Here is a 20747-nt window from a genome sequence, read left to right on the forward strand (position 1 = left end):
CGGTATATATTCTTTTACAATTGTACAATTTGTTTTTATTCTATGTAGCAGTGGGAGATGAGACAATACTGAACTCCAATGTTCTGGACTAACAAAGAACACACAAAAGGCTTTTAGGTGTGTAATAGATTCCTTATTTTAGGAGTATAAAAAATGCTCAGCAACTTTTACTTCCAAAAGGAATTGATAAAATTATTGCTGATTATATGCATAAAAAAATAAAGACCCCAAAAATAATGAATCAGTCAGTTAAGCAAAAAGCTTTATACCACATACAAGCAAATTAAGGAATATTAACTGCGGCAAACTGACCACAACTACTACTCTTCTTATTTACTTTCTTAAAACTTTCTAAAAAACAAAAAAACAAAAACAAGGGCTAGTGCAATCAGAAGTTAGATTTTCTCTAACTGTTACAATTTGTATTAACTGCAGAAAGGAGAAGGGTAGTATTACACTTGAATATGTGTAATATGTGACTCTTAGGGCTCTTTCACATTGGCGTTGTTTTTCACCTCTGTGATGCAGTCATTTCCATGGATACCTCACGAAGCCATTGTTTTCAATAGGTGTTTTCATATTGGTGTATATTTTCACTGATCCGTTGTCCATGGAAAAAATTTAGGAAACCTGTCCTATTTTTTTCACAGATGCGGATCACGGGAACCCATAGAAGTCTATGGGTTCACTGAAAAAACTGATAACAGGCCAGTTTTTTTTTAAACTGATGATGCTGAGAAACCAGATGTGATGTGATGGGGAGACAAAACAGAAGCACAACGGAGACAAAACGCAATGGATGTGCAATGGAAGAGCAGAACCAATGCCATGGTGAACTTATTTCATGAATGAGGACAACTCCAATAATTGCTATACCCAGGCAGTCCCCGGGTTTCATACAAGATAGGTTCCGTAGGTTTGTTCTTAAGTTGAATTTGTATGTAAGTCGAAACTGTATATTTTATTGTAGATCCAGAATTTTTTTTTTTTTTTGCCACAGTGACAATTGGAGTTTCAAAATTTTTTTGCTGTAATGGGACCAAGGATTATCAATAAAGCTTCATTACAGACACCTTACAGCTGATTATTACGGCCTGGGACTATAGTAACATCCAGAGAGCTTCACCAGAGGTCACAGTGGGCAAAGGGGTCCGTTTGTAACTAGGGGTTGTCTGTACGTCGGGTGTCCTTAAGTAGGGGACTGCCTGTATACTCTAAAGGGAAGATTTATCAGAGCTTACAGGCCCGGAAAATAGGCGCTTGTTTCCTCCCCTTCACCACCTCCATGGCAAGTGGGTGTGAAGGAGTGTGAATGGGGGGGTTTCAGGCAGTAGAGTCGGCCGATGCGCGGAGGTCCTGTCCCTTGTCTGACACTTCCTATAGCCTGTGCCAGGAACTGGCATAGAATTGCCCTATAGCACTCCAGTCGTCGTAGATATCGTGGGGAGGGAACATCATGCTCCAGCGTATGGTACATCTATGGTACATTAAGGTTAAGGGTAGTCATCAGAAAATAACAACTCACTGTGAACATATTATATTTTTTCAATAAAAACAGTCAAGACAGCAAATTTCTTCCATACCCAACTTTATTATTATATTTGCAAAAAATACAGAAAAAAAAGATCATTATTATATAGCAGTCATCTATACATCTTTCCTCAATCTTAACCTTCAAAATGACTGAAATATCTTAATTAATCTGCAATTGTGTTTCATTTGAGCAAAGCAGAAGGATCCGATTATTGATCTCTAATGTAGACGTGCACTTAGCGAGCTGAAAACAGCCGTATCATCCTTCTCGTCAGCCTCGGTGCAGTCTTTCAATGTCTTACTGTCACTAAATATTGAGAATTACATACCATACGATCATTAAAAAAAGAATCTATAAGCATTAAACAAACCTGTAGCCGATCACATTGTATATCATCATATAGAACGCACATATTCTATGACTATTATCACCCCACTCCATTGCATCTCAGGAAGTCTCTATGATAAAGTCATCAATCGGTGAAGCAGCAGATTAACTATATACTTCACCCGTATGGAACTATGTGGATCATCAAGAAATAAGATAACTAATTTGCATTTTTAAAAAGAAAATAATTTGCATTTAAATGAAAACCTGTCCCAACCATGCAACAGAGAAAATCATAGATGTGACCAATTATTGATTATTTGTCAATTAGAAAAGCAGTCGGCTATTGATGGACTTTTACTAATGAACCATGCTATTGATTAACATCGAAGTATACCCACCCAATCACCCAATGTACCTGTCAATGTGGTGACACCAGTAATGAGCAGAACAAAATGCTGCGGATGCTGATCAGAGATGGGAAAGTCAGGCTTACAATTCCCAGGTCATTTCACTTGACAAATTTTGTAATGGCAGACACAAGATAATCGCTTAGAGATAATGGGGAGGGGGAAGTCTGGTGGAAATATAGTGAAATCTAGAACTACATATGTAGATTGGAATATCCCCACTCTCGGACATACACATATTTTTAGTTTTGGAAACAAGTTGCGACATAGATCCAATCCCAAGACTAGAAGGTTGTATTCCGAAGAGGGAAAAAGGGCAAAATTGTCACTGGGTCAGAAGTAATAACTATTTATATCTCTATTAAAAATGGAAAGTTTCATTAGGAAAATTCCTTCAAAACATATGACATACCAGATATATAGACAGTATCTTGTCATATAACTTACTGTGTAATATATCAGGCCAGATATTTTTTTTTCTGGGTTGTGATTTTTGTAAGAAACAAAATCACATATTTAATTTTCCTAATTTTACTTAGAATTATTACAGAAAACCTGAACTGTTGTTGCCTAGAGACATTTTCTCCCCTTTCATCAGTTTGAACCATGTAAAACTGCAGACCTTGGTAGGTTCCTATAGATCTAAGGGACCATTCCTTTGTGGGTGTTGTTAGTGGCAGAAGGACTGTGAAACGCGGATTTATTTTCCAGTATTGTAGCTGGACTAGGAGCATTCTGGTTCTCATCACAGAACACAGCACAGCCACCCCTCCCTGAGTATTAAGCCGAAGTTTGTTACATCAGCGACTCATAGCAGAGAGGCCGTTTTGTGTTCAGTGATGGGATCTCACACACCAGTGCACCAGAGTACTCTGAATCCAGCTACAATCCTGGAATATGAAGACACTTTGCAGCATTTTATACAGAATGGATGAGTTGTATGTGATCACCATTACTCACATTGACTATACAGCCATATCTATAGCGATGATGAGTACCTATACGGTACTATAGAGACAGCCTGTTGTTCCATGTTCTGAATCTAAAGGTAATCTTAAGAACTGCCAACAAGCAAAATTCTTCTATTGACTTAGTAGCAAGTCAGAGCGAAGGGTAAATGGATAGTCGCCTTGTTAAATATGTATAAGTAGTCCATTTTCTCAGCTCCTGTGTCTGCGCTATTGTAAAGCTAGTCTAGGTCAAGCAGCTGTGCATAATGCATGGATCAGGGAAAGCAGCCTGGAAAAATACATCCGGTCATTTGGTCCTAGAGGGATTAAGACGCCCCCACACTGAAGATCCTCTACTCCTGCCACATGGCTCCATTTTCTCCGTTCTCATGGAATTTGTGCAAGTGGTCGGCGTATCTAGAAGTGAAAGATCACATACAGGATTACTGCAGGCTATTTTCCAATGAAGTTATCATGACATAGGAAACTGTCATATGCTGGTCTATATTACTATATATATTATTATATTATAGGAAGCTTTGGCGATACAAAAATGAATATATTTTGGACTTTATGAAGAAATATAGAGATATAAAAAATAGCATCTACTGTAACACATAACTTATAAAAGTCCTGTGTTCTTTGTTACAATTTCCCACAATTCGCTATGTAGACACGTTTGTGTATGGAGGGCCACGTACATATGCACGCCAACTGCTGAGACCCCCAAAGATCGCGAAAACGCTGCTCAGTCAGACTAATGGAGCAGACGGCTGCGCATGACCATTCTGCTCCGTTTATCTCTATGAAGCTGATGGAAATTGCCGAGCGCCGGCCGTCTGCTCCATTAGTCTTAAGGCAGCGACGCCCCACTGATCAGCAAGTTAGGCCCTATCCCGTGGACAACATAGTGGTTGTGGTTTATTAGGTCATTTTCTGCTGACAGGTTCCCTTTAAAGACGTGAAAAGATTTTGTACTATTTGGTGAATATACCATATAGTTTATTTGTACACAATGTCGGTGATTGCATGAGATGAAAACGGTTAAGAGAAAGTTTTGAACGCTAAATGAGAGTTGGCGTGCATATGTACAAGCCTGAATGGTGGAAGACAGAGGGGTCTCCCATAGCACAGAAAGGGTTCTCACTGGTTGGATAATTGTACTTTACTTGTGCTGTTTAGTGTGTGTGAAGGGCAGTCGGTCATGGATAGGACAACCTCATAACTTCTTGATATGTATGTAGTAAGGAAAACTGAATATTTTCACACAAACTATATATCAATGTGCTCAACTTATCCTTCTCTATAACACTATGAAAATCTGCTCAGCTCCTCCTGTTCTATAACATGCTGCCTGCAGATAGGACACCATGTACAATCCCCTCAGCACCTCCTGCTCTATATCATGCTGTCTGCAGATAGGACATGATGTACAATCCCCTCAGCTCCTCCTACTCTATAACATGCTGCCTACAGATAGGACATAATGTACGATTGCCTCAGCTCCTCCTGCTCTATAACCTGCTACCTGAAGATAGGACACCACATACGATCCCCTCAGCACCTCCTGCTCTATAACATGCTACCTGCAGATAGGACACCACATACGATCCCCTCAGCACCCCCTGCTCTATAACATGCTGTCCGCAGAGAAGACACTATGTACAATCCCCTCAGCTCCTCCTGCTCTATAACATCCTGTATGCATACAATACACTCTGTACGATCCCCTCAGCTCCTCCTGCTCTATAACATGCTGCCTGCAGATAGGACATAATGTACAATCCCCTCAGCTCTTCCTGCTCTATAACATGCTGCCTGCAGATAGGACACTATGTACAATGTACTCAGCTCCTCCTCCTCTATAACATGCTGCCTGCAGATAGGAAACTATGTGCAATCCCCTCAGCTCCTCCTGCTCTATAACATGCTGTCTGCAGATAGGACACCATGTACTATCCCCTCACCTCCATCTGCTCTATAATCTTCTACCTCCAGATAGGACACTATGTAAATCCCCTCAGCACCTCCTGCTCTATAATATGCTGTCTGCAGACAGGACACTATGTACAATCCCCTCAGCTCCTCCTGCTCTATAACATCCTGTATGCATACAATACACTCTGTACGATCCCCTCAACTCCTCCTGCTCTATAACATGCTGCCTGCAGATAGGACATAATGTACAATCCCCTCAGCACCTCCTGCTCTATAATATGCTGTCTGCAGACAGGACACTATGTACAATATCCTCAGCTCCTCCTGCTCTATAACATGCAGATAGGACACTCTGTATAATCTACTCCCCAGCTCCTTATGGCTATACCGCATCTAACTCACAAATAGAACACTATGTACAATCTTCTAATATATATATATATATATATATATATATATATATATATATATATATATATGGTTATATATATGCTCAGCTTCTCCTGCTCTATAACATGCTGCCTGCAGATAGGACATAGAACTATTTTGTATCCCCTGGTGTCTTATACATGCTGCCTGCAGATTTCCATGCATTTATTTGATGGCTGATACCCTATATGAATCTTTCTGGTCATCAGTTGACCGTGTTACCCAATGTCACCTAAAAAGGCAACTATTGTCCTTTGTCCAAAATGACTTGCATTCTGTCAAAATGTTTGAATAAAGCGTCTGAATTGTCTGACTATGCTGGGTGAGCATGTATAAGGTTTCACTGTAATGTGCGTTTAGGAGGTTAATAGAATGAGTGGGATGTACGGCCTTAGGATAATGGTCTGTAATGTAAATGGAAATAGAAACACATCTGTGTTTCTAGGTTGATCAGAACATTTTCATGAGCATCGATAGCCAAAAGTCAGAGGAAATCGTTTACAGAGAATACTTTTTTGGATCTATGCACATTTCCAATGGGAAATGTAAGGAAGTACTTAGTCTCAGTAACAGATGTAACATGATAACATGAGTACTTTTGTGTGATAGGAAATCCTTATGTATAATGGAGAACTCATAGGTTCCACCTCATTGTAACGCTACTATGTACAGGGAACGGTGGATGGCTAGAGAAAAGCTGACCCTTAGTTTTATTTCTGGTTCAGACATGCGACCCCGACGTATTGCCGGATTGACGTCCCAATAGCCAAACTGGCAAACTTATCCCCCTTACTACTAGCCATGGCCATGATTCATGGGGCAAAACTAACACTATGGGTCCACCCTCTATGTATGGCATCTCTGGGCAAAATTCTATTGTATCACATCATAATGGCGGGTAGTTACCCTGCTTTTAACAGTTTACTTGCCAAATCCTACTAATGTCTTAGTTTTTGAATTCTTAAAGAGGACCTGTCATCCATATAAAAGGCACTAGGAGCTGGTTACTAAAGTAAGCAGCTCTTAGTGCTACAACAGATGCAGCAGTGTTACACTGCTAGCGTTATGGGAACCCTCTGATAACGCGGGCAGACACGGCCGCAATGTCAATAGAATACGGGCGTATTCATGAGGGGGGCGGTCCGGCCCACTCATGAATACGCTGGATCGCTTAAAGCGCGGTACATTGTACATTGGCAGTGTCTGCTAGCGTTATCTGAGGTTTCCGATAATGCTAACAGTGTAACACTGCTGCATCTGTTGTACCACTAGGAGCTGCTTACCTTAGTAAGCAGCATCTAGTGCCTCTTATATGGTTGACAGGTCTTCTTTAAATCTAATAAAGCGCAAACAGGCTGAAATGGCCTCAGATGATTTTACTTTGAGATGTCAAATTAGCTATAATGTATATTTCTGATGTTATATTTAGGTCATGTTTTTAGCTGTCCTATCAGGGTGACTATTGTGACAGCTACTAAATATATAAATGTGATAAGAAGGGGCAAGGAGTTCAAAGAGCGAATATAGAACATATAATGTATTCAACATGCTGTGGGGGATATGTCTCATATGTGAGCCCTCGTCTGCAGGCACATGATAAAGTCCTCATCCTCATAAATGTGCCACATGAATTTTTGATGGTGGTAGAGAGTGGGCAGGCATGGAGTAGGAATGGCCCGCGTTGGCCCACTCCGCCGCCGTAAAGATGCAAATCAGAATTACTGGCAGTTCACTAGTAATTGTAATTATTTCAGGGATTGTATAGCTGTAAACTAGTGTACAAGACACATGAATCTCCCTCTATTACTTTATAACACTGCGTCACTGATATTCCAGCAAACACTACAATGCGTCTTCCATTTACTTACTTTTTCGCACAGTAGGCAGCACAGTCTCTCCCCACACTTTCACTCCAGGCAGTTTTGTACAGAACCTAATAAATAAACATATATATATATAGGTAATATACATTCAGTGCATTGTTAATGGTACAATGGTGCCCTTCACATTTAAGTATATTTTCCCATTACACAAACTTACCAAGAATACCAGGCAATGAAGGAAGAGAGTATAGAAAAACGCAATTGTGCGCGCCATCTTGTTTGATAGAATGAGACGTCCCTACAAAAAGCAGATAAAATAAGTTTAAGTGGTTTAAAGCACACCTCACCTTTCAACAAAATGCAGTCATTTGCTCCTGCTCCTTACCCCCCCATCCCACATACCCATACCTCCCAACCGTCCCGTTTTGGGCGGGACAGTCCCGTTTTTTAACCCTTGTCCCGCCTGCACGGACCGTTAAGTGAAAGTCCCGGTTTTTTTGCGGTTTCACGGATTTTTCCGTTTTGTCCCGCCCCCGAGTCCCGCCCCCCCCCCGAGTCCCGCCCCCGAGTCCCGCCCCCGTCCTGCTCAGGATACAGAGAAGCCAGGGGGCGGGGTACAGCGTCCTCCTCCTCTCCAGCTCCCGGGCTGTCTGCTGCAGAGCCGGCACCTCCCCCATCCCCTCCCCTGGGAGGCAGAGCCCTCCCTGTCCTCAGGCTGCCACTTGCAGGCACATGGATGGATGGATGGATGGAGCAGTGCAGAGTGTCATGTTCTCTGCACTGCCCCTGCACAGCAGCCCCAGGGGATCATCCTCCGTGCAGGCAGGAACTCTCCAGCACTGCTACATCAATGGCTCCCTGCCCCCACCTCCTCCTGCTCCTCACTGAAGTTCGTCTGATGAAGCAGAGCCGAGTGTGTGCAGCTGCTGCAGTGTGATAACAGGTACTCTACAGTGACTGCAGGCAGCAGCTAAAGGGTTAAACACTTTCCTCCATAGACCCCCTGCCCCCATCCCTAACCCCCCCAGTGCCCTTCTATTCTGCTTTTATTGTACCATATACTTAATCCCTTAACCCCTTAAGGACGCAGGGTTTTTCTCTCATTTCTCGCTTTCCAACTTCAAAAATCCATAACTTTTTCATTTTTCCGTGTACAGAGCTGTGTGAGGGCTTATTTTGTGCGTAACAAATTTTACTTTCCCGTAATGTTATTTATTTTAACATGCCGTGTACTGCGAAGCTGCAAAAAATTCCAAATGTGGAAAAATTTTTTTAAAAAACCGCACATGTCACGTTCTTGTGGGCTCAGTTTTTTCGACTTTGACTGTGCACTCAAAATAACACCTCAGCTTTATTCTTTGGTTTGGTGCGATCGCGGTGATACCGGATTTATACAGGTTTTATTGTGTTTTAATACATTTTCAAAAATTAAACGCATGTGTGCAAAAACAAAAAAAAATTTTTGCCATCTTCTGACGCTAATAACTTTTTCATATTTCGGTGCACGGAGCTGGGGGTGGGGTCATTTTTGGCGAAATGAGCCGACGTTTTCATTGCTACCATTTTGAGGTCTGTGCGACATTTTGATCATTTTTAATTTCATTTTTTATGTGATGTAAAAAGGTGTAAAAGTCGCATTTCGGACATTTGGGCGCCATTTCCCGCCTCGGAGGTCACCGCCGCCCGTAACCGTTTTTATATTTTGATAGATCGGGCATTTTGGGACGCGGCGATACCTAATATGTCTGTGATCTTTACTGTTTATTATGTTTTATATCCGTTCTAGGGAAAGGGAGGTGATTAGAATTTTTAATATTTTATAAATTTTTTTTATTTTTAAAACCTGTTTTTTCTTTTTTTTCCACTATTTCTTAGACCATCTACGGTACATTAACCCTTGATGGTCAGATCGCTCCTACCATATACTGCAATACTTCTGGCTCATTGTAACGAACCTGCAGAAGCCATGTAGCCTCGTGTCAAAAGAAGACCCGAGGCTACCACGGCAAACGATCGCCGCCCCCGATGACGTTCGGGGGCACAGCGATCGTAAAAAAGACTTTGCCGGCGACAATGACCGACTGCGGTTATTAGCGGTGGGGGTTTTCTGCAACATGCAAAACCCCCCACCTTGTATGAAGAAGACTCAGCCCGTGAGCCCTCTTCATACACTCCTTATACTCTCTGCGTCGTAGAGCTACGGCGCAGAGCGTTAAGGGGTTAAAGGGGTTTTCCCACAAATACAAGTTAGGCCCTATCCATAGGACAGGGCTTAACCTGCTGATGTGTGGGGGTTTCAGTGATGTGACCCCCATAGATCATGAAAACAAGGGGTCTGTTGGGGTCCACATAAGGTCCATGTCATCGCTCTATGACGGTAATGGAGCAGAATGGTCATACACGGCCGCCTGCTCCATTACTCTGACGGAACGATTTTTGCGTTTCCATATTTCACTCCCCACTTTCAAAAATCAATAACTTTTTTATTTTTCCACGTACAGAGCTGTGTGCGGCCTGTTTCTGCGTAACAAATTATACTTCCTAGTGACAGTATTAAATATTCCAGGCCCTGTACTGGGAAGCGGGAAGGAAAATATCAAATGTGTTTTTTATGGCTTTCACTGCGCGCTCAATAGGACTCCTCCCCTTTACTGCGCTCCATAGGACCCCTCCCCTTTACTGCGCTCCATAGGACCCCTCCCCTTTACTGCGCTCCATAGGACCCCTCCCCTTTACTGCGCTCCATAGGACCCCTCCCCTTTACTGCGCTCCATAGGACCCCTCCCCTTTACTGCGCTCCATAGGACCCCTCCCCTTTACTGCGCTCCATAGGACCCCTCCCCTTTACTGCGACAACGAGCATGTCCCCCCCCTAGACAACGAGGATTTCCCCCCCTAGACAACGAGCATTTCCCCCTGCTAGACAACGAGCATGTCTCCCCCTGACCCCTAGACAACGAGCATGTCCCCCCCCAAGACAACGAGCATGCCCCCCCCTAGACAACGAGCATGTCCCCCCCCCCAGACAACGAGCATTCCCCCCCCTAGACAACGAGCATGTCTCCCCCCGACTCCTAGACAACGAGCATGTCCCCCCCCTAGACAACTAGCATTTCCCCCCCCCCAGACAACGAGCATTCCCCCCCCTAGACAACGAGCATGTCTCCCCCCGACTCCTAGACAACGAGCATGTCCCCCCCCTAGACAACTAGCATTCCCCCCCCCCCTAGACAACGAGCATGTCTACCCCTGACCCCTAGACAACGAGCATGTCCTCCCCTGTGGCTGCGTGCCCTTTTTTGTGTGTTTGTGTTATTTTTGTCTTCCAGGACCGTGCCTGCTGTGGACTGCTTCGGATTCGAAGGATTACATCGATGACCGACAGTTCTAACAAATAAAATGGTCAACGAGGGTGTGTCTGCGTCTTTTGTTCAATAAAATTTTCTGAAAACGGTGTGATTATTTATTTTTTTGCGACACTCTTCATAGTTTGCCGTAGTAGTGGTGCCGGCTAGGTGACGGTGCTCATTACTAAGGGCAGGCCTTAGTGTTTGCCTTAATTTTTTTGGCAAATTTACACTAACGCCCATACCATTACCCCGGTACCCACCGCCACCAGGGGTGCCGGGAAGAGCCGGGTACAAACCAGTACCTGACCGTCTATAGATGGTCAGGTGTTGGGGCGGCTGCAGGCTGTTATTGTTGCGCTGGGATAGCCCCCTAACAGTGGCCTATCCCAGCTCAGTAATAGCAGGCTGCTGCTGCTTTTTTGTATCTGGCTGATTTGAACAATAGGGGGCACCCCATGCCGTTTTTCCCCCCCATTTTTTTGTAAAAATGGGGGAAACAGCCTGGGAGCCCCCTTTAAAGGGGGGACCCCACGCATATTTTTGTCAAAAATTTGAAGAAAAAACGGCATGGGGTGCCCCTATTTTTCAAATCAGCCTGATACAAAAAAGCAGCAGCAGCCGCCATTACTGAGCTGGGATAGGCCACTGTTAGGGGGCTATTCCAGCGCAACAATAACAGCCTGCAGCCGCCCCAACACCTGACCATCTATAGACGGTCAGGTACTGGTTTGTACCCGGCTCTTCCCGGCACCCCTGGTGGCGGTGGGTACCGGGGTAATGGTATGGGCGTTAGTGTGAATTTGCCAAAAAAATTAAGGCAAACACTAAGGCCAGCCCTTAGTAATGAGCACCGTCACCTAGCCGGCACCACTACTACGGCAAACTATGAAGAGTGTCGCAAAAAAATAAATAATCACACCGTTTTCAGAAAATTTTATTGAACAAAAAACGCAGACACACCCTCGTTGACCATTTTATTTGTTAGAACTGTCGGTCATCGATGTAATCCTTCGAATCCGAAGCAGTCCACAGCAGGCACGGTCCTAGAAGACAAAAATAACACAAACACACAAAAAAGGGCACGCAGCCACAGGGGAGGACATGCTCGTTGTCTAGGTGGGGGACATGCTCGTTGTCTAGGGGGGGGGGACATGCTCGTTGTCTAGGGGGGGACATGGTCGTTGTCTAGGTGGGGGTACATTCTCGTTGTCTAGGTGGGGGTACATGCTCGTTGTCTAGGGGGGGGTACATGCTCGTTGTCTAGGGGGGGGCATGCTCGTTGTCTAGGGGACATGCTCGTTGTCTAGGGGGGGCATGCTTGTTGTCTAGGGGGGGCATGCTCGTTGTCTGGGGGGGACATGCTCGTTGTCTAGGGGGGGGCATGCTCGTTGTCTGGGGGCGGACATGCCCGTTGTCTGGGGGGGACATGCTCGTTGTCTGGGGGGGACATGCTCGTTGTCTAGGGGGGGGCATGCTCGTTGTCTGGGGGCGGACATGCCCGTTGTCTGGGGGGGACATGCTCGTTGTCTAGGGGGGGACATGCTCGTTGTCTAGGGGAGGACATGCTCGTTGTCTGGGGGGGGCATGCTCGTTGTCTAGGGGAGGACATGCTCGTTGTCTAGGAGGGCATGCTCGTTGTCTAGGGGGAGTGGAATATGCCCCCCAATTATATACATAAATATACATTGGTGCCAGTGGATGCGTTGAAGGTATGAGCAGTGGCGTGGCCAGGGGGTGTGGTTAGGGGGCGTGGCTAGGGTGTGGCTTCTGTGGGTAAAAAAATCGCCGCGGCGCGCTTCGCGCGCCGCCATTTTGTCCCTCTTTCTCCTCCACAAAAGTTGGGAGGTATGCATACCCCCATCATACACCTCAGGGGGCCTCTGTCTGTCTTGATAAGAAGATAGAAATCAGCTGTTTTCCGTGTAAGACCTCATGTACGTGACTGTACTTGGGGGCTGTGAGCTAGACCAGACCCCAGGTCTATTGTGCACGGCCCCATGAGCTGAGCGGCCATTCAGTTCTTATGAACACCTGCCCTTGTCCACCTGTGCAATACGGGCAGCAAACTTTCCCCTCTTTGTGGCCCATATTGCACACATGGTTGTGTGCATGTGCAACATCACCACCGAGCCCCAAAGTATATGGGGGCATATGTGAAGAAATGGCTGGCTTGGTGGTGGCCTAGCCCAATACGATAATGGGTCCGGGTGATGGTACATGGAAGACCCATGTTTTAGCAGCTTCAGCCAGGGACTCACACTGGGAAACAGAGATGATGCAGAAACTTATTGCTGCTGACCTGTCTGCAAGATCTCCTAATAAATTAACTGTAACAGGCTGTGCAACTTTCCACTCTGATGGCATGCAAAAGGCTGTATCCATTGGCTAGCTGAAGTGCAGATGCACCCCCTCTATCCAAGGGGAATGAACTAGTACCTCAGCCCTGAATTAGTGATCTTCAGGGCTGGTGATTCTCCTGGGAGCTATGTCAGTTCTTATGCATCAGCAGCACAAATTAGCAGTGTCAATTCTCACAAAAATCTCAGGACAGAGACAAAGAACCAAGGGCTGAGCCTATGCTTATAGATTCAAAGCCTCTGGAAAGCTTCAGGGAGCTAGCCAATAGGACAGACTGCAATACACCAGGTGGTTCCAGCAGATACATTGAAGATAAATGAAAAATATTAACTATTTAGGAACAGAATAGAATGAAATGCATGTACTAACACTCTCTCTCTGGACAGTAGGTGAGAGGATTGTATTAACACAGGATAGTTGAGCACACAGATAAAGGGGAATGTTGTCTCTAGAAGGGGTGATCCAGTCTTAAATGCACTGCTGAAGGTTTGAAGGTGGCATGGAGAGGTCTGACCAGACCCTCTCCAGCCAACCACCAGCAGTCACCTGGGTACAGAATGTATTAAAGCCCCAAAATGAGGCCTAACTAATTGTTATCAAAGAGGAACACTATCACATACATATATACACATATCAGTGGGCTGCTATGGAATGATTATGGCAGAAAAACTAGAAGGCAGCATCACAGTTTTTGCCTCCTCTAAACAAAAGACGCTAATCAATATTGCAGTCATATCAGTACTTTACAGACCAAGGGTGAAGATATATGGCTGCCCCATCATGAAAATTCGTGACAGTGTAATTTGGGTAAAGGTATTAAAGCAAAGAAAAGCTGAAACCGCAGATGTTAAAATGGACTCAGCACAATCTAAAAGTGGCTGATTTCATTAAAGTTTCTATTTCTGGTGCTGGCTTTGCAAGTCAGGACTGTGTTTTCAATCTTGCATTATCATTTAGGTTTGTACCAGTTAAGATTGTGTGTACTAAACTTGTGTTTGTGTGCTGTATACATCAGTAAGGCCAAAACTGCATAAGAAAAACATGTCTATAGGCCTATCTTACCAGAAGAAGGCCCTTTTCTCCCCTAGATCTCCACTTCCTGACATTTAAAGGAAACCTACCATTTGATTTGATGCACTATGAAGCAAACATACCTTGAGAATATTTGAAGATTCATTAAGGACTAGTTCTATTCCGCAGGACTGGCACATAGCAAATGTGGTGCCAATATACAAAAAAGGATCAAAAAGCAATCCTGGAAACTACAGACCTGCAAGCTTAACTTCTGTTGTGGGGAAAATACTTGAGGGGTTTGTTAGAGATGCTATCCTGGAGTATCTCACTGCACATAACCTTATAACCCAGCGTCACCATGGGTTTATGACGGATCGGTCCTGTCAGACTAATCTGATTGGCTTCTCTGAGGTGGTAAGTTCTAGACTGGACCTGGGGTACGCTGTGGATGTTGTATATCTGGACTTTTCAAAGGCATTTGACACCGTGCCGCATAAAAGGTTGGTACGTAAAATGAGACTGCTTGGACTAGGGGAAAATCTGTGTATTTGGGTAAGTAATTGGCTTAGTGATAGAAAACAGAGGGTTGTCATTAATGGCACATTCTCAGATTGGGTTGATGTTACCAGTGGAGTGCCACAGGGGTCAGTATTGGGGCCACTTCCTTTTAATATTTTTAATAATGACCTTATAGTGGGTTAACACAGTCAAACTTCAATATTTGCAGATGATACTAAGCTGTGTAAAGTAATTAATACTAAGTTCAATAGTATAGCATTACAGAGAGATTTGTGGAAGCTGGTAGACTGGGTGGAGAAATGGTTGATGAGGTTTAATGTAGATAAATGTAAAGTTATGCACTTTGGCTGTGGAAACAAAAAGTACAATTATGTTCTAACAGTCAATTATTTGGTAAACCTGGAGTTGAAAAGGACTTGGGGGTATTGGTGGATGGTAAACTTAATTTTAGTGACTAGAGCCAGGCAGCTGCTGCTAAAGCAAATAAAATTATGGGATGTATCAAGAGAGGAATAGATTCTCATGATAAAGACATAGTTTTGCCCTTATACAAATCCCTGGTCAGACCACACATGGAATATTGTGTGCAGTTTTGGGCACCAGTGTATATAGAGGATATAGTAGAGCTGGAACGGATGCAAAGGAGAGCAACCAAGATTATTAGGGGAATGGGTAACTAGAATACAATGATAGATTACAAAATTGTAATGGGACAAAGTGCAAAGTCTGTGGCAGGCATCCGACCAGGGCCGGCGCCAACACTGGGCATACTCGGGCAAGTGCCGGGGCCTAGGGCTAGTGGGGGGCCCACATAAGGAATCCATAGGGGTAAGGGGGCTGTATTTAATTAATCCATAGGGGGTGAGGGGGGCTTTATATAAAATAACCATGAGGGGCTGTTGGGATGATAAACTAAGGAATATTTTAGGAAACAGGAGACTTTTTTAGTTTCTGAATTTTTAATGCTGCCACATAAGTTCACTGCAAAGGGGCCTATTAAAGCTTTGTCACCCAGGGGCCTAATGAAACAGCCTAATGTAAGGATTATAGTACTAGTCTTATCATATGGGAAAATGACACCTTATGGGCCATTTTAAGCCTCCTGGGCCCGGTTGCGACTCCAAGTTATTTCTTTCTATCTGATTTGTATTATTTATTTTGCAGCTACTTGTGGATTCTACATATCATTAGATACTGTGTTTTACTCCTAATCTACTCCCAATTGTTGGTCAGAAAAACTTGACATACTGCCCTGTTATATTTTGTGTTTGTAAGTTTATGATGGTTTTGTTATAAAAATTCAAAACAAATAAATACTTAAAAAATTGATGATAATTTTAAACTTTGTTATATACGGTAATAAAGAAAAATGCTTCTTTGTCCTAGTTTGTCTTACTTACTTCCTACACTTAGGACTAATGTTAGGATTGGATATTGATGACTGCAGCATCATGATTCATCATTTACCCTTCTGTCTACCTACACATCCAGCATTGAATACTGACAGTGCAGGATATTGCAGATTCTTCCCTTTACATATATTCCGTACACAGTCATACACATGTGCAGGTACTTACCATACCAAGAGTTGCTTTATCCCATGGACTTAAACTCAGATACTTCCTCTGCCGTTCCTGAAATAGGAAAGAAAATTGTTAACTTTTCAGCCACACAAAGCAACTTTAAGGAATTGAGTGTTAGCTTATTAAAAATGAAGGAACATAGGAATTGGATGGCCCTTCATATAGTAATAGTGCGGGGGGGGGGGGGGGGCGCTTGATCCGCCAGATGTCTGCGGGAAGTTGGAGGTCATAGGAAGTCCTGAGTTCTTCTGCCAGTGGTGACCTGGGGCTTCCACACATTGCAGAGAAACGTTCAGGTGACCCTAATAGGGTATTCGACTTACCCTGGTAAACTTTCTTATTAGTGGCCAACCCCTTTAAGTCTCTGCCCCACACAATCACGTTGCAATCACGAGTGACAATTTGGTGTTCCACTCTCAGATACCATGTAAAGCATATGGCAAGCCAAACACTTAGAGGTTGCTTATGATAAATGGGGCACAGTATGAGACTTTGTTGTTGCTTCCTTTTTCCATGATAGTGTCATGATAGTACAAATCAATGTACATGAGAAATAAGGAACGTCTTGTATATCTGCTTCCAGAAAAAACATATGCTGTTTTTAAATTTTCATGGACCCATGCGCACAATCTGAGTTTTATATGGGTCAGTGAAAAACATGAGAAGGTCCTATTCCTACCTGTGTTTGTAGCTTGTTCTTTCTACAGAATGTTAGAAATATGGACGATACACAGGTATTTGTGGATCAGTTGTTGGGTAACACAATCATGTGACCAGCGACAAGTTAGCTAGTGACATCATTTTCCAGCCTTAGTTTTTTTTCTTTTGCATATCCCCAAAAATGGATGACATACAAGGTTCGGATGACACTGATGATCCATTAGGGAGAAGTGCTGAGCAGTTGTAGAGGGGGGGATGAGAATGTCTTACAGAACATTTTGTAGATGTCTTCAATGCCATAGCATCTGGCAGCTCATATTGTCATTATCCCCAAGGATGGTAAAGATTTGGCTTTTTGTGCTGGCTACAGACCCAACTCTCTGCTCAATGTGGACCATAAACTGTTGTTGAAGATCTTGGCCAATCATCTAATGCCACTGATACCAGCTTGGTCCACCTTTATCAGAGAGGTTTTATTCCTCCAGGAAGACTAGGGACAATACTACTAAAGCCCTGAATATGGTCCACCTGGATGCTGGACGAGTTTAGTTCTAAATGTTGACAGGCGTGGTCTGGTCTCCTCTGGCCAATTTCTGCTGTAAATTGAGCAAATCTATTCTAGCTCATGCTGTCAACTACATCAAGTTAATATAAATGCATTTTTACTAAATTTGGCATTTCTCTTCCCAGTGCTTCTGTCATTAAGACATCGGTGTAAAACACTAGTGTTAAAATAAATAACTCCAGCAGAAAAAAATGAATGCAAATGTTCCTTGAAAACTGTGTAAAAGGGTACAATTTTAATCTGCCACCTGATAAAAGCGTTTTTTAGGGCTAGAAATATTAACAAAACACATTCATAGAACATTTTATTAAGGGAACCTGTCACCTGGGTCCTCATTTTCACTAAAGACAGAATCCCATTACATCTGCATTGCACATATACCTCTCTGCTTTCTCTAAGCATTTGCATTACAATATAATTGTGTGTTATAACTTACCTTGCACCCTGAATAAAATCCTCTGTGTAGTCCCAGGGGTTGGGCTTTGGTTTGGATGCATTTCAAAAAACAACATGTGACTTATCTATGCTGCTCACGCCTCAGCTCTCAGCCCTCACCTTTGTGCTCCTGTACAGCTCCTCCCTCTCCCACTGATGTCAGCTTACCAGGCTTGGTGTCTGCAGCACAGACTGTCACGTGTTGTTGAAATGCATCCAAACCAAAGCTCAACACCTGGGACTTCACAGAGGATTCTGTCAGTGTGCAAGGTAAGTTATAACACACAATTATATTGTAATGCAAACGCTTAGAAAAGGCAGAAAGACATATTTACAATGCAGCTATAATGGGCTTCCAAAAGCTTTCTTTAGTGAAAATTAGGTCCCTGGTGCTAGGTTCCCTTTAATATCAGATTGGTGGGTCCAATAACCCAATGATTAGATGTTATTAGCAGTGGATAAACAGAGAATTGGACAGGAAGCAGACAGCTCCATTCTAAGTGTAGTGGCTGAACTGAGACATTGCAACTTAGTTCTCATTCACAATAAACGGAAGCTAATCTGCAGTATACTGGTCTGACCACTATACAGAGAAGGGCGCTGTCTGCTTCCTGTTTCATTCTCTGTTGAAGGCTGCTGATCTGTGTGGCTGCCAGTTGTTAGGTCATCCTGCTGTCCTTGGCATAGGACATCAATATTTTTATTGTGTTTCATAGATACCATAAAAAACAATACATAACTTTTTGCAGTATAACATAATGGGATGTTGAATAGTTTTTCCCTCATATACAGCTGCATATTGGTGAGGCGAACCTCAAGTAGATTTTACCTCACCACCTCAGCAATAGTTTCAGAGTCTGACTTTGTGCCAGGATGGGTTTAGAAAATCCATTGGTTGATTGAGAAAACGAGTAAATAACAATTTAAGTGCAACAATCAATAAGGCACAATAAATGGTGGAGGAAAAGCTTTTATACTGCGTATGGAAAGACAAATGTCTTCTGTATACACAAATCTCGGAAACACATTCCATCAAAAATTCTTTTTGGAAACATCCTGTGGTTTTATGTTAGAAACATTGAGACCACTAAGTAAATCTGCACGCTTATTATTGTGGAAAAGATCTATAAACCTCCGACTACATTGCAGAGTGAGGTCTGATATCACAACCATTAAAAATAAATTCATCTCTTGTGTAGGTTTAGTAGCGATCACATATGTGGACATAGATGTCCTGATATAACCTGAGATAATAGGGTTAACCCTATGAGTCCAATGGCTGCTACTGTCATCTTATACTTTATACAAATACATAAAAAAGAGACCAACTACACAATGTCATAGAGCAGTTTTAAAGGGAACCTGCCATCAGGACACACATTTTCACCTAAAGAGATTGAAGTGAAAAATATACCGTATTTTCCGGGCCATTAGGCGCACCGGAATATAAGGCGCATTAGTCCGATGCGCCTTATATATGTAATAATTCCATATATAAGGCGCATCGGACTATAAGGCGCGGGGTCCGGGGGCGTGGCGGAGGTCCGGGGGCAGAGCGGAGACCCGACGGGACGCGACGCGGAGAAGAGACGCGGCGACGCGGGGAAGGTGAGTGGGGAAGGTGAGGGGGAGGTGGAGGATGGCAGCGGACCATACTTACATAGGTCCCCGCTACCGGAGACAGCAGATCTCCAGCAGGAACTGCAGACCACGCGGCAGAAGTTGTTAGTGCCGCGTGGTCTGCAGTTCCCGCTGGAGATCTGCTGTCTCCAGTCTCCGGTAGCGGGGACCTATGTAAGTATGGTCCGCTGCCCAGCGCCATACATAGGGCGCACCGGACTATAAGGCGCACTTTGGATTTCCAAGGAAATCCAAGGCTTTTAAGTGCGCCTTATAGTCCGGAAAATACGGTAATTGAGGGATTTTTTGAGCCAGGCGCCTAAGATTGTGTGCACAAAACGGGGGGAGCGGGGTGGGGGAAGTCGCTTATCAGATCGCAGAGGAGTTGCAGCGTCAAACCCCGGAGCTGGATGGTGGTCCGGCAGGAACCCCCCCTCTCCTGCAGTCTCTGACCCGATGAAGACACCGTTACGGTGTTGAAACGCGTTGTTAAATTATACCAATAAAATTCCCATTATCTTACTCTGGATGTAGCGCGTCAATCGACCCCGCACCATTTTTATATTCTCTCATCCATTGTTACCCAATGACAGGTTCCCATAGACTTTTTAATAATATTTCCCAATCAGCTTTTATAATTAAAATTTATGGTTCCACTAACTAAAAGTATACGTGGCTCTATGTCATGGGGGTGTCTTAGTCGCTGGTGTCATGATGATCATCAAATCCTCTCTGCTCTCCTAAGAGATTCCTAGATGAGAATCAAGCCCTCTACCCACGACTGAATTTGGTTCGGTAAACTCACTCCAATGCACTTACAGGATTTACCAGCCCAAACTTAGAATAATTAAACTAATATGCTCAATCAGTTTAGTGATTCGATTTTCACCCTAGTAAAACCCCAAGCATACGGAGCGAGTGAGCAATGGGTTTTACCTACAATAACTCTGATAACCATGAGATACATTTCACAATCCTAACAAGAGTCTTTTGCGCTGCAAAGTGAAGAGTGATTGCAGGAAAGGTCTTAACCCACAAACAAAACCTCAATAGTAAAAGCCTAAAATACTAAACCTAAATAGTAAAAGCCTACAATGCTAAACCTAAATAGTAAAAGCCTACAATACTAAACCTAAATAGTAAAAGCCTAAAATACTAAAGCTAAATAGTAAAAGCCTAAAATACTAAAGCTAAATAGTAAAAGCCTAAAAATACTAAAGCTAAATAGTAAA

The 20747-nt window shown here is 43.5% G+C and overlaps 1 protein-coding gene across 1 annotated transcript in view; it reads right to left on the reverse strand.

The window, feature by feature from the left end:
* Positions 1-1571: 1571 nt before the first annotated feature.
* Positions 1572-20747, reverse strand: part of CUX1 (cut like homeobox 1) — a 272705-nt gene continuing 253529 nt past the window's right edge. Inside the window, exons 20-23 of the mRNA XM_072138168.1 lie at positions 16230-16286; positions 7629-7709; positions 7457-7521; positions 1572-3638 (exon numbers count right to left, since the gene is read on the reverse strand). Of these exons, the coding sequence (XP_071994269.1) occupies positions 3575-3638; positions 7457-7521; positions 7629-7709; positions 16230-16286 (267 nt within the window). The 3' untranslated portion in view covers positions 1572-3574. The remainder of the gene's footprint in view (positions 3639-7456; positions 7522-7628; positions 7710-16229; positions 16287-20747) is intronic.

The sequence above is a fragment of the Engystomops pustulosus genome, chromosome 2 (assembly GCF_040894005.1).
Source record: "Engystomops pustulosus chromosome 2, aEngPut4.maternal, whole genome shotgun sequence".
NCBI classification, from domain to species: Eukaryota; Metazoa; Chordata; class Amphibia; order Anura; family Leptodactylidae; genus Engystomops; species Engystomops pustulosus.